General features: G+C 46.7%; 1 protein-coding gene across 2 annotated transcripts in view; it reads left to right on the forward strand.

Annotated features, from left to right (window-relative positions):
• The window catches only part of MICAL1 (microtubule associated monooxygenase, calponin and LIM domain containing 1), a 360,133-nt gene that overhangs the window by 98,888 nt on the left and 245,867 nt on the right, over positions 1-15,378 (forward strand). For both annotated transcript variants that reach the window (XM_078644322.1, XM_078644321.1), the window contains exon 2: positions 6,705-7,010. In XM_078644322.1, the coding sequence (XP_078500448.1) occupies positions 6,738-7,010 (273 nt within the window). In that variant the 5' untranslated portion in view covers positions 6,705-6,737. The remainder of the gene's footprint in view (positions 1-6,704; positions 7,011-15,378) is intronic.

Consider the following 15,378-nt stretch of genomic DNA (forward strand, 5'->3'; position numbering starts at 1 on the left):
AACCCACTATGTGCCGCATAATTTGCTTTTTGTTGACTCCTAGTTGAGTCAATCCTCATGCATAATTTGGCCTTATCCTGTTGCATTATTCCAGTGGCCCTACTTACACCTCATTTTTTTCTTAAATGACTTGCTTTCGCTCTCTCCTGAATGCACTACTTTGTATCTTCCTCACTTCAACACCCCCAAACACACATTGCACCCACTCACCTGTAAGCACTGCATTTTCTTTTACTTTCGTTTCATCAATACTTTGACAATTATGTACCTCTTTCACACACATTTGCATAGAATTTTGCAACTGGAATATTTGATCATTGCTCTGTGCCCTCTGCATAGAGATCAAGGACTGAAGAATCATGGATTTTGGACATATTTTTGCCTTCAACCTCAACTCTATAGCACACAATCGTGGCCTTTAATAAATACCTGGAGGAGGCTCAGTTCAAATTATTGCAATAATTGCAATTAATTTGCTACACGAAAACAAATACAAAAAAACGGCCTGGAAATGACTAATGTTATCTGGGACCGTAAGATTAAGTTAAACATCAAATATAAATACGATCTACATCACTGACCTGGATTACTTTAATGTTACATTGTTCAGAAATCGATCATCATCTTTATCAATAAATAAAGATCATTAATATAGGGGACCTGATTCAATGTCCACTTTTAGTTGCTACAGTGTCTGAGACCCGGAGGGACCCAGTCCACTTAAAGCCTGTGGTGTCGCGCTCTAGTCGTTGCGGTGTGACGCAACGACGTAGAGCGTGGCCGCGGAGAGGAGAGACGCGCGGAGCCCGCGAAATAGCCGAGACGCGGTTCCCGGCGCTCTCATGCCTATAAGTTAATAAATCACTACTTACCTGCTAACAGCCTGTTGCCTTGAAGTCCCTCTCAATACTACAAATTGGCGACGAGGGTTGCGAAAACGAGCACCACCACCTCTGATCACTTTGACAGCTGACCCAGGGCTGCATATGAGCACGAGGCAGCTCTATCCAGGCACTATAAGTGGCAGACAGGGCAGAGAGCGTGGCAGGGGAGAGTGCCCACATCCACGTCCACAAACCTCGACAAGCAAAGACGCCAGTGGCCGGTGAGGGAAACCCACAGGTGGGGCAAGGGGGAGCATGTCAGCCTGATCTCGAGAAGGCAAGGAAGAACAAAGACCCACCTTCTGGGAGTCGCACAACGCACCCATAGAAGCGCCGAGCATCAAGACAGCGCCCATTGTGAGTACTGCAGCCCAGGCGCAGCGTAAAGAGAAGACGCAACCACGTGCTCCTGACCTGGCCCACCATCCTAGCGCGGCGACCATATCTCGCATAGACGACGGCCGACACTTCCCCCGAGGCCCTGGCGGAGCAGGCACAGCAAGGCGCGGGCGGTGAGTCTGTGCCTCACGGGAGCCCCTCACGCCCCCCAGTGCACCAGGAAGTCCGAGAGGGGCGGAAGAGCTCCAAGAAGGTAGAGCAGAAATGAGTGCCCAAGCTTCTTCACTCGCAACGCCAATCCCCTTCCTACCCAGACCCAGGGAACCCTCAATGAAGTGGGACGATTGGAAGATATACTTCATGAATTACCTGGAAGCGCTGGAAGATGAAAGTGGCGGGTTTCGCAGCAAAAGAAAGAAGAGGATACTACTCCATAACCTGGGCCCTGAAGGCATCAGGGTCTTCCAAAATCTAGTACCTAAAGCACGGCAGACCGACAACGACGTCGTCTTCCAACACGCGATTGAAGACCTAGACAGCCATTATAGACCGGTGGTGTGCACATCCATAGACAGATACAACTTCCAACAAAGAAAACAGGAAGCAGGAGAGTCTATAGATTATGTGGCAGCACTAAAGAAACTGGCGGTCACCTGACGAGTTCATCAAAGATCAGATTGTCATGCACACCACGAACTCCTCAATCCAGGACAAGCTATGGGTCAACGGAGATGCGTCCTTGAAAGAAGTCATAGCTATGGTGAAGAAGGCAGAACTATCAAAAAGATATGCCAAGGCCGCAAAAAGGGAGAACCCCACGAAACCTATGGTCCACAAAGTCACGGATGCAGAACCTCCGGACAGGAGCGAAGGAGAGTCAGGAAACACGAAGATCCCGACTAGATATGTTCCCAGACAACAGCCCATGAAGAAATTCATGAGTGGAGACAAGAACTCATGCTACAGGTGTGGGAGCCAAGCTCACGCTAGCCAGGACAAACGATGCCCAGCGTTCCGGGCCAAGTGTATGTTTTGTGGAATCATGGGGCATTATGAGAAAGTGTGTCGCTGGAAACAGAGACGACCCGCGGTCAAGTATGTCGCACAGGAATCTGACGGGGATGATGAGGAGGAAGAAGACCATGTCCTGTGCATAGAAGACCACATACTCGGCATTGACTGCACCCGTTCGAAAAAACCACAATGTGATCTGTCTATAGGAGGAGTGAAAATAAAAGTGGTGGCCGATTCAGGGTCCCCGTACACCATAGTACAGCGCAAGGTGTGGGACGAACTCTTCAGACAGCATCTAGGACCACACCTGATACCTCCAGATATCCGACCAGTCACATTCACGGGTGAGCCAATCCCCATGGTGGGGTACAGAGTCCTGCAATTTGAGTTCAAGGGCCGGAAAGCCGTAGGCAAGCTATATGTAGCAGAGAAAGGACCCTCGGTCCTAGGATGGGTTGACCAGGGCGAGCTAGGCATACCACTGAACCCGGGAGGTGTCACGCAAGTCCGGATGACAGGCCCAGAAAGGCAGCCAGATGACACCAAATGGAAGGAGGAATTCCCCACTGTGTTTGGTGGCACAATTGGGAAGCTGACAAAATTTACGCATAAAATAGACCTCAGAGCAGATGCCAAACCCGTGTGCCACAAAATAAGAAACATTCCATTGGCAATAAGAGAAACAGTACAGTTGGAAATGCAACGGCTGGAAGACAACGGCATCATAGAGCCGATAGACAGAGCGGAATGGTTGGCGCCGTTGATGGTGGCCAGGAAGCCCAACGGCAAGGTGCGCCTACGCGTGGACTTGAGAGAGCTGAACAAAAACATTGTAGTAGAAAAGTTCCCACTACCACGGATCGACGAGATGCTGGCTAAAACTAAAGGCGTGAAATGGTTCTCCACCATCGACCTTGCATCAGCGTACCACCAGATAGCTCTCCATCACACGTGCCGTATGCTGACGTCCTTCATAGCCCCTTTCGGGTGCTACCAATTCCGCAGGATGCTGTTTGGACTAGCATCGGCGGCGGCCGTATTCCAAAAACTTATGCATAGGTTGTTTAAGGACATAGAAGGGGTACAGTATTTTCAAGATGACATCTTGATAAGGGGCAAGAACCGGTCAGACCATGATACAAAGCTGTCCACAGTGTTACATATTCTGGTGAGGAACTGACTCACTGCCGAATGGCAGAAGTGTCGGTTCAGAATGTCATCAGTCACGTACCTGGGCCACGAGATTAGCGATCAGTGGATTACGCCCAAACGATCCAATGCCAAAGCCATACGAGATGCACCTCCACTAACAAACAAAGAGGAGGTTCGCTCTTTCTTGGGCATGGCAGAGTTTTATAGCAAATTTGTGCCACACTTCGCCACAAAGACACACAACTTGCGCCACCTTCTCAGGGACAGAACGTCTTTTGAATGGACAAAGGAAGCGGAACGAGAATTCCAAAGCATCAAAGAAGACATCTGTGCGGCAATTCCCCTTCACGGATTTGACCAGGGGGTGATGTCCGTACTCACCACGGACGCAAGTTAAAAGGGGCTGGGTGCCGTTCTAATGCAGGAAACTAAAGAAGGTGAAGTGTCCACCATCAGTTTTGCATCTAGGTCCTTGTACCCAACGGACAGAAGTTCAGCGTTGTGGAAAAGGAGATGCTGGCGGCAGTCTGGGCTATGGAGTAGTTCCGCCAGCTCATAAGGGGCTCGAGGTTCCGTCTCCAGACAGACCACAAACCACTGGTCAAAGTGCTCACCTCAAGCGGACATGCAAACGCTACCCCCAGGATTGCAAAAATGACGTTAAAATTACTAGACTACCGGTACGACGTTGAATATATACCGGGGCCAAAGAATAAAGTGGCAGATTACCTGAGCAGAGCTTCTGCCATGGAGGAAGCTCCTCCCTGCAATGCCGAAGAGGTCATGGATGACCACGAAAAGGTGATCAGTGAGCAAGAATGGAGAGACGCCTATGAGAACAACATGGACGGTGTTCAAGGGCCTCCTCCACCCGCAGGCTCCTGCCTGCGCCTCATCCCTGGTGGTCCAGTGGGAGAGCCTTGCTCTTCTGCTGCTCCACTTCTGCCTGTTTGCCTCTGTTGTGCCCCGTTTTCTGTGGTGGTGTCTTTTCCTGTCTTTAATGCTTTTTCCACTTTCCTACTGCTTTTTTCACTGTAATTTCTGTGCCTGTTTTTGTCTGCCCTTCGTTTTTGTCTGCCTCCCAGCTGTGCTGCCCTCCCCCTGCCCTATTTAATGCCGGCTGCTGTGGGGCCGCACGTGTGCCACAGGCGCACCAAAGGCAAGCCCTCCTGCCTCCGACCGTGACTACGACGCAGCCACACTCCTCGCACTCGACCCCAGAAGGAGCAACAACTGCCAGCAGGCCATGCCGAGCACCACTCACGGACAGTTCTCCTGCCATCACTGCCACCATACCTTTACCACCGCACGCACCCCCATGGCCACACCCTCCACAACGAACGCCAACACCACAGAAGCCCTGAAATGCATCCTCCTCAATGTACGCTCCCTGCACAGACACGCCATAGAGATCTGGTAGCTCCTCAACACCCTCTCACCAGATGTCGCCTTCTTCCCAGAAACTTGGCCAAACTCCGCCTCTGCCCCCGACATCGCCACCGCCATCCCTGACAGATACAAGATCCAGGGAAGGACCACCCTAACCACCCAGGGGGAGATCTAGCCATCGCACACAAGAGCTCCATCTGACTCTCCACCTCCACCACCAGTGGCGGCGACTCCACCACTGAACACCTACATTTCCAGATCCAGACAAACCTTAGAACCACTCTTCACGGCACCCTCGGCTATAGACCCCCTGGACCTCGCGCTCCGTTCACCACCATTACCGACCTCCTCGCCCCCCACCCAATCGCCTCCATGGACTACAAACTCATCGGAGACCTGAACCTCCACCTCGACAATCTCACCTACCACATCTCCGCCGCCCTCCTGGACAAGCTTGCCAACATCAGACTGAAACAGCTAGTCACCACACCTACCCACAAGGTACCCGAGCACAGTACACCTACTTCTATCACTTTTTGACTTGATTGCTCGAATTTGACCCCGAACAGTGCTCTGATGCTTTCCGGCCAGGTTTGCGCTATAGAAATTCCATATACATACAAAGCTACATTTTCACGTTGGTGGGCACACAACATCCCTTACGGGTGGGCGGCAAATTCCGTTCCGCTCGCGGAACTTGCGAAATTTCGACATTTTCGCATTCCGCGCGGAACGCGAAAATGTCAAAACTTCCGCGATCCGCGGTGGAACGAAATTGTATTGCACAAACGGTGGATACATATGCAGGGCAGGATTCTTTCTGGCACAGTGCTCCTGTCACAAAAATAAACCTCAACAGGAAGCACTTACAGATATAAATAAAGCAGATGCCCGAGTTTAAGCTCAAATTCAGTAACTCATTAATCAGCCCCAAAAATCGTGAGCTTTGACAAGGCTGGGCAGGTGTGCTTTCTCCCCATATCTACCCTCGAAAATTAGCTGTGATGCTTGATGGAGGCATTTGCATCCTTGACTTCCACGAGCGCAATCCCCGTGCAGTTCCTGTGACCAGGACCTTCGTTCTCCTCATCTGCTGCTCTGATCGGTCTCTGACCTTTTATAAACATAAGAGAGGCATGTAAACTCGCAAAAAGCTCCGCCCCCGAAATCCCCGCGAGAATGCGAAATTCCGCGTGTTTTTGGAGTTTTTTGCCGTTTCGTGAAATTTTGCGAAAGGCAATTTTGCAAATTCCGCCCACCTCCCAGGGCCCTGCATGTATGTAACAAAGACCCTCCTTTCTAGACAAAATGCTATATTTGTCTGGCATTGACAAAGCACTCACCCCGCTCGCTTCCAATACTTTTATATGTGCCATGTCAACCGGAGAAAATGGAGTTCATAAAGAGGCTGGGGCTTGGATCTTTGATGTTTGGGGAGAGGTGAGAGGTTCTGGTGGAGCCGGGAAATGTGTACTTCCTAATGAGGACATTTTGGGGAAAGGTAAATAATTAAATTCTTTGTCGCAGCAGTGTTCTTTGGCTGACTGGGTAAAATACATTTTGCCTCACTTTGCTACAGTCTACATCAGAAAAGGACTGGCGACCAAAATAGACCTGCAGTGCCATTCTCATGTTGCTCTAAGCACAAATAGCTAGTGAATCTGGCCTCCTGCAGAACTGGGGGGTGGGGGGATGAGAGTGAAAGCATGGGAAGAAGGGGCCTAAGTTTACACTTTTACTACCTGATCTGTTACAGTGCCAAGTGCATTATTTATTTACAGGAAGTAAATTGCTACACAGCATTGCCGCCCTTGTGGAAAACATCCAACTTCTTGTATCCCTGCACTTAAGACTTGTATTTCTGCTTTAGAATCTTTTTTCGGTGCCGTTATTAAAAATGAAACATATTTGTGTTATTTCTTACAGACCATCACCTGGCAGTGTTCCTGGGACAAGAAGATGGCCCCACCGGAGGCACCCAGTTCCCAGACCACAGCCCATTCCGTATTTGACAAATTTCTTTTGGCCAGAAGCTGTGAGGAGACACTTGCGACTTTCCGGGAACTCTGCCGATGTCTGGACCTGCAACCAGAACCAGATGGACAACTCCAGTTCTACCAAAAACTCAAATCCCGGCTCAACTACTGGAAGGCAAAAGCCTTGTGGACCAAGTTAGACAAAAAAGCTAGTCACATCGTCTACAACGAGGCCACACCCTGTGCAAAAACCAGGGTAAGGAAGAGAAGAGTGTGGGAGACAACCGCAGACAAATCCAGAGTGGGATAGTGGTAGAATTGACTAGAAGCGACTGTGAAAGTGCCAAAGATAATATAAGGGCAAAGCACATGCTGGGACTGGTGTAAAACCATGGGAAATTGGGCATGGGACACTATCAGAGTACAGAACTAATCTTGTAAGTGTTGTAATCAGAGCTGGTCGGTGTCCATATTTGCTTAAGAGGGCCAAAGCAATCCCAGTCATTGGACAGTTGTAGAGCCAGGATAAAGAGGAAATAGTGAGTTAAATCAGGATTGTCTATGTGGTAAACCGTGTGGTTTGAATAAAGGAGAATAAAAAAAAGGCTGGGCTCGGCATGGGGATAATATTAGACTAATGAAGGTGGTGTCACAGCCAGGACTCTTTGGAACAACTCAATGGAGTGGATGAGGCTGGGGCAGAGAGAGTGTTGGCTTGAAATAAAATCCTTCATTTGAACTTTTGGGTTAAGATGCTGGTAAACTGGGTTTAGAAAGAGATTAAGACAACATTCTGGACTGCTGGGACTAGAGAAAGCCTGGAACAGAAAATGGCCCTGTTTTGTAACTCTGGAATAGGAGGAAACAACAGGTGCGGGTTGAGAGAAACCAGGAGCTGGACAGGAACAGTCTGATTCGGAGGTCAGGATTTGGTGACATAAATTCGGTCTAGGCTGTAATATCAAACTTAGGAACATAGTTGCGGGATCAGGGCCTTAATTTTTAGGCATATCTCTTTTATTAGGTTTCTAGGCATACATAAAAGCGTACTTCGCTCAGATGATATGTTGACAACCCTTAAATCAGAGTAACACTTTGAAATAGCAACTCCCCACCATCCTCACCCCTCAGGACTGCAACGAACGTCCAGCATATTCTGTGTTAACCTAGATCTGTTGATTATCGTGCCCCATAGAAACAAGACCCCCCTCCCCCAAGCCCCGCCCCCCGCCTACCTCCCCCGTCCTGCAACCAACTCTTCCTGCAGCAGCTCCAGTGCTCACTTATAATGGAACAGTTTCATGGATCGCCAACGTGTTGGGAAAGCAAACTAAGAATACCCCTGGGATAAAAAATAAAAAGTGTCTCCCAAACTGATTCAGCGGTATTCTGTGAGCCTGGAAAAGCTGCAGCCAGTTACTCAGTTGCCAAGATATTCCATAGTTGTGAATACCTACTGGTGAGGGTTATTTTCTAGAAAACCACCAAGGGCAGCTGTCACTCAGTTCACATTATCACTCTGTGACTTTTTAATTGGTGTAGCAAGGTGTGTGTGTGTGGGGGGGGTGTCTAAGGCCCAGTATTATAGAAAATACGTTTTCTTGTAGCTGATATCCCAATATTTCTTTCATATCTGCCAAAAGATCTTAATTTGCAGGTAGTCCTCCCAGGTATGGTTTAAGTTTCCCTGTATTCTACATCCCCTTCAGCATAGTGCAGGTCCCCCATTACGAATAGCTCGTGAGCTGCCGATGGCTCTCAATAGCTCTCCTGTGTGCAAACCAAACTACTAAATTAGAAGCTGTTGCTTGGATGAATTAATATATGTAAACAAACATTGAAAAGCATGAAGATAATGTATGCGTTTTCAGAACTCCTAATCTGATGTTTTTTGAAAAATTGTAGAATTTCCAAATATATTTAAAGCTGATATTTGAGTAAGAAATCATGCGCAATGGGGAGGCTTATTACTTATTGTTTTTCCTTGTTGCTGTGGCATTGGAGCTGTGGCTGTTATGTTTTATGCATGTAGAGGCTTTCCACATTGACAACGCCTTTTTAACATTAATGCTGGCAACTATGCCCGAAGAGCTGAGGTGGTCACTGCTGGTACTCTTGCATATGGTGCCCACTAATTTAATTTGCCTGCTGTGGTCTCTTTTACAACATTAATAATATTAGTAGCTCCTGGCGATTCTCATTGAATGTAAGTAGCTCTCATGAAATAACTGGTTGGAGACCCCCCAGCCTAGTGTACTTGTACCTGAATAAAATTTCATGAGTTTAGTGAAATTTCAAGACCAGTCAAATGCTATTTTACAGTGTGCTTCTCAGCTTGTTATGATATCCTTTTGAAAATCCATTACATTGGTCCCCAGAAGTGTAGTCTGGCCTGACCTGAGGGGATGAGAGTGTATAATAGCTGCATGCCACAGAATGTTGTAAAAATTAGTGCCTCTACCCTAGTCTATCCTGCAAATTTCACAAACTTTTGTTCGGAGGATAGGTCTCTAGTAGCTGGCCCACATGTTTTAGATATAGTATCCAGAGCCACAGGTGTGTGTATTGGAAACACCCATCCTCGTCTAAGTGAAATTGTGTTTGTAGGCCTCAAATGATATTCTCTCTTGGTTATTGAACATATCATCGACAGTTAGACTATCCCCTGCTTTCCAATGATTACAAACGACCCGGATACAGGTTAGGAGCAAAGGTGTAATTGTTTTGTATAGGAGTGTGGGTGATGGGTAGAAAACACATGCCTGAATGCTAAATTGGGTTATCTCATGCTTGAATTGTGATGTTTGTTGGGGTACTCGGGTACACATTGCAATGCTTTAGCCGTCTTTCACTTCCAGATCAGGTCCCATATTGTCTTGCAACTGTGATATCTGCTATTATTCGAAGCTAGGCCACACTATAGTAATGCAGGAAGTCTAGAAGGGATAAACCTCCTTCTGATTTTGACGTTAGTATCTTTAATCTTAGCCACCATCTATACCAGATTAAGTGCAGTGTCGGTAATTTGTGCTTCTGGAAAAGTGACCTGTTCACTGAGGTCCGATGCATTAAAAAGGTAGAGGCCGCTCAGAAGGACAGTCACCACATTGCAATAATTCTACATAGCCAGGAAAGAAACGTTGGAGCCCGTCTCCAGTATTCCTATCAAATAGACCTTAGGCGCCGCGGAAAACTAGCAGTGTAGCGATGGCTTAGTTTGGGGGCAACATAGATGCAGATGCCAAGATATTTCTGGCGCATTTAAACGTGGTCTGGATGGAAAGCAAGTCCCATCACTGTGTGGTAGGGTAACATTTAAAACCTACCACTGCTTCATAGTTTTGAAGTTGTTGAAACAGTTGAACTAGGTGTTTTGAAACTGTGGTGGAAACTTGCCCAATAATAAGGTTTGTGTGCCTCCTCCTGGCTGAACGGCCCAGAGTCACTCCCATTGTAGACCAACCAAAGCACAGTCGATGGGTCTTTCTCTTCAGAGTCACCTGCGTCCCGCAGCTTGTGAAGGTTGGTGATAAATTGCACACGATTTGGGGAGTGTGTTTGCATGCTTTAATGTACTGCTTTCTTCTAATGACTTATAGGTTCAGACTTCTTTCCTGCCAAATTAAGCTGATTGGATCTATGAATAAGTGTCACCAAAAAAGCAAACTAAATGGGTGACATGGGGAGGCCTTTGCGAGTGCCTCACCTACCCCAGAATTGTCAATTTCCTTAAAAATAGTATGTGCACTTTGGAGATACTCTAGACTGAAGGGTCCCCTAACCTCTAGTGCAAAAGAGGTACTAGTACTCATTGAAAATCAGCAAGAGCTACCAATGTTATCAGTGTTGTAATAGTGACTACATCAGACAAGATTTCGTTAGCGGCCAAGATATGCAAGATTACTACCAGTGACCGCCTCAGTGCATCATGAAAGATTTTGTCAATTTGGAGTGCGTCTTCATGAGTAAAACAGCCACAGCTGCAATGCCCCGGCACCATGGAAATAATCTGGAATATTTTTCCCCAGTGCCACATGATGTATCAGACTGCTGCTTTAAATATATTTTAGAAATTCAGCCATTTTTCTCAAAACCACTTGTGACTTCTTAAAATAAGCACATTTACATCACGAATATACAATCTTAATTTTGTTACTAATGTTAATTTCGAAAAGCAAAAGCTTTTAATTTAGTAGGCTGTGCTGCACACAGAGGAGCTACTTCCGGGAGCTGGAGAGCCTCCAGCAGCTCCCAGCTGCTCGTTGGAGAAGCCTGATGTAGCTAGGCTGAAGCTCGTGAGCTGGACCGGAAACTCCATATCATGCAGTACCCTTCATGAAAGGGCCAGCTCGTGACATCGAAAGCAGCGCTACAACTAGAGGGAGGAAAACGACCAGAACCAATGTCCTACATCTACTGGGGGCGACTAAGACTCCAGGACGAACCCACCGTGATTCACACGGTCTAGGTGATGGAGAGCGAGGACATTTCATTTGTACGGATCTTGTCATCAGAATTCAGTAAATAGATCTATGTAACCTCGCCGATTAAAGGTTTGAAAACAATCTAGAGCTCGAGTTTGAAACACGTGCCCCATCTACCCACCAAGCACAATGTATGAAGTTGTGCAGTTAATCTCGACAGACCTCATCTGTAAATGCTCTGCACCATTCTGACAAGAAGCGTCATGTCCGGTTAATTTTACAACTAGGGAAAAAACTAAAGCTTTAGTTAACTCGGTGTCTACGAGTTGTGCAGATGGCTCCGAAACTCCCAATCTCTAGTTATTTAAAAACGTGTTCATTTGTGATACCTATGACGTTAAATAAATGTCCTAGAGTTTACTGGAATGATTGTGATATATTGTATTAATAAGTGATGGATTTGATGTGTTCTGCTCAGAATCAGGATCAAATACGGACTCCAACATTACTAGAAGTTTTCCCCCCAGGCAATTCGTGCAAGAGACTTACCCACAGGCTCCCCTCCCTCGTTAGGATTACTTGGCAACGCTTTGACGGTTTTTACAGTGCCTTAAGCATCCTGCTGTTGAAGGCTACTAATTCACAAAGCCTGGGCAACAAACAATTTGCCTCCATAGACGTTTTTGAAATGTACAATCTTTGCTTTGTTGCTCGAAAATAACTAAATCAACAACAATTAGAATCCGTGGTCTAGTATACCGCGTACCTCAGAAATTAAGCCTAACAACGCCTAGCATTATTATGTGCCTTGTCAAAAAGGAGTGAGAAAACAAAAAGATGCAGACGACAGGAATAAAGAGGCGGGCAAGAACCACCTCAGGATAATTGGTATCCCATCATTACACTCGAAAATAACTGACAGATGCTGAGCTTTAATCAATTCAATACGGAATTCTTATGGCTGTTATTAAAGTAATTACATTAGGGCTAATCATTTTACAACAATTTGTTAGAGCAATTACGAATGTTCTGAATATACATGGCCTATCGTCAGTATTCAAATTTCTGGTCATCGTAAAGCATTTCAGCATCAATATTAATTTGATTTCTCCCCGGCAATCACCCCCACCTTCCACTAACCTGCCCTTCCTTGGCTTGGCAGTGCGGGGGCCTGGACTGTTCCCATGAGGCACAGGGTCAAGACTCATTTGCATATGGCCAGGTCTAAACTGGAGTGGCATGGTGAGCAAAAGAATGATGGATTCAACCCAGATCATTTGACTGGGGGTGAATGTTTTGATTTGTTATGCATTCCGTCCATCATTTGTGTGTCTTTTTGCTTCCCCGTTTGCCTGTCCCATAGAATAACCCCAATCACCTTTTGGTGTCTGTCTAATCATTATTCTTTCCACCCCATATGTCAGTTTTTGCATTTGTTTCTTGGATGTCTAGAGCATGCATCTGGTCTCCTCACCTCCCGAAAGAGACTGGATGTGGGCTGAGGACAGAGCCTGGGAATGGGCGGCCATTGAAATAGAAAATACGAAAGGGGTTTAAGGAGCTGCAGCTCCAAGTTAGCAGTTGGGGAAGTGAATTTCTGTCCTTTCTTTACTAGGAGGATTGCATCAACCAATCCCTGTACACTGAGGTTGCGGTCAGATTTAGGCCAATATATCGCCCTATGTGGTGCTGCGCTTTCCCCTTCTTCCCTGGCTGGCTCCATCGTGGGAGTGGCATAAGACTTTGACACATAGGAGGGAAGGCCACACCGTGCTTGTTGAAAATTTGGATTTGGGATTATAATGGAGCGCAGCAGGGCTGTCCCCTCTAAGTCTTTTGTCTATTTTACGTAATGTAACCATCAGCCCTTGCTGGGGGTTGGCCAGGGTACTGAAGGGCAAAGGGCTGCCTTCACATCAACACAGCTAAACGGCCCCGTACCCAGTGCACCACTGGCGGGAAACAGCATTTACAACGCTGCTATTACCACGTACATAGGTAACAACGCGGTCGTTATAATGACCGCGTTGTTAACACGGGTTGCTTTACATCGCAAGTCGTTTCTATGACTTGAGCTAGGTGGTGTGCAACACCAGGGAATGTGTTGAATTTTAAATCCAACACCTTCCCTGCTGTTGGGCTAACTGGAGTAGGAATAGTAATCTATACTATTCCTAAGTCCAGGGCGCCACCTAGTGCAAGTCGTGGAAACGACTTGCGATGTAAAGCCACGCGTGGTAACAACGCGGTCATTGTAACAACCGCGTTGTAACCTACTGCGTGGTAATAGCACGCGTTGTAACGTGCTATATTCCCACTGGCACTAAAAGACTCCACTCTTGCTACACAACTCCTCAGATCAAAGCCCTTGTTCCTTTATACACCAGCCACACCACAATGCTAGCTTCTGCACCCCTCACTCGCCAGCAGTACACACTCCTCTTGGAGTTAGCACCAAGGCAGCGGATAGGGCACGAGTACATTGGTCCACAGATGCCAGGGAAAGAGGGTCTTCAAAGACTGAAGCCTTAATTGCTTCGGTTCAGACGTCCGTGATCAAGCATGGTCACTCTGCTTGAAGAGACATTCCACCCCCGAGATCCTATGAATCTATGTCAGTGCCAAAAAATATAACCTAGTTATTTTGACCCAGGAGGCATGTATGCAAGAGGGAACTCATCCGGACAAACAAGTGTAAAACTCACTTTGATAACTAAAAAAGTAAAGAGTAGAACAGTTGACTACCCAGTCCAATGACATTCAGTGTATACTCTTCTTTTCCTCAAACATAAAAATTACCTTTATTGATGTTTACTCCCAGCCTGTTGGCTTTAGTCAGGAATCTGCAACATTTGACCAATTGATTCTCTTTGTTCCCAAAGTTCATTCAAGCACATGGTTGATTGTAGGGGTGATTTTAACTGCCAGTTTGAAACCCTAATTGATCCAAGTAATACCATTCCGAGCAAGGAGGACCTGCAGTGGCTAATCCCCGATGCACAAATTCAACCCATCAAAGCTTGGTCTCTGCTGGCACTTCAGATTAATTAATTTACATTAGCTCACTATCTAAGAGCGTGCATCGGCCGCACAAAATCGGACATCCCTGGGAAGTTATCGTTCAACACATTCGGTCTGTCGTCCCTGTTGGATTACATTTTAGTGGAGACCAGGTTATGGCAGAGGGTTCGTGATTTCGCTATCCTGATGCAGCATGACATCGACCATAATGCCTTGACCATGGAATTGGAGATGACGAATCTGGGTTACTGTAATTCTAATGCCACCCACACACCCCAAGGCAGCAGATTAATTCTCTCAAATAACAGAAGGAAAATACGGTAGGGGCAAATGCAACAGTTACCTGATAAGATGGCCACAGTATACCAATCAGTAATTCCGATTTTACTTGAAATGTGGCATGCCACACTTACAGATGGTATTTCACTAACCACTGAGAGAGTTGCAAAACTGCATGCAGAATTAACAGCTAATCTGGCAGATGTATTCTATGCAGAGGTACCTCACAGGGCAAAAGATGGCCCAAATGATCTTGGTTTAATGCTAAATGCCGAAAGGCTAAACCGGCTCTCCTAAATGCCATTAAAGCGAATGATCAGCATCAAACTAAATTGAATCGGGTGCTGTATAAAGACAGCATCCAGTAAGCAAAAAAGAACTGGGAATTGGACAGATGGGAGGCTCTTAAATCTGCCTTATCCAGCAAACATACGAAGGTTTTTTGGACTATAGTTAGTACAGGTGCCAGTGAAGGGAAGACCGCCATTGAGCCGAATATAGCACCTGAAGTATGGGAGACACATTTCCAGGCTCTATATACCACCAAGGAAGCCATGGGACAAACCAATGAAGGCTCCATAATTCCCCTGGCTCACCCAGGAAGAGGTCCCAGGGATTACCATGTCTGAAGTGTTAAATGCAATTAACAAGCTTCCTTTTGATAAAGCGCCAGGTCTAGATAAATTACCAAGGGACCTATTTCGGGGGGAACCAAAAATATGGGGGACCCTATTTATGGGCTTTATTTAACGCGATCATGAATGGCATGGTGCTCCCTGACACCTGGCTAGGGGCAGAAATCGTCCCTGTCCTTAAAAAGGGCTCACCTCTTCCAACAAATTATAGGCCGATCAGCCTGATCGATGTGACCCAGAAATTGTTTGCACAGGTCCTCCTTGC

The sequence above is a fragment of the Lissotriton helveticus genome, chromosome 5_1, assembly GCF_964261635.1.
Source record: "Lissotriton helveticus chromosome 5_1, aLisHel1.1, whole genome shotgun sequence".
Taxonomy (NCBI): Eukaryota; Metazoa; Chordata; class Amphibia; order Caudata; family Salamandridae; genus Lissotriton; species Lissotriton helveticus.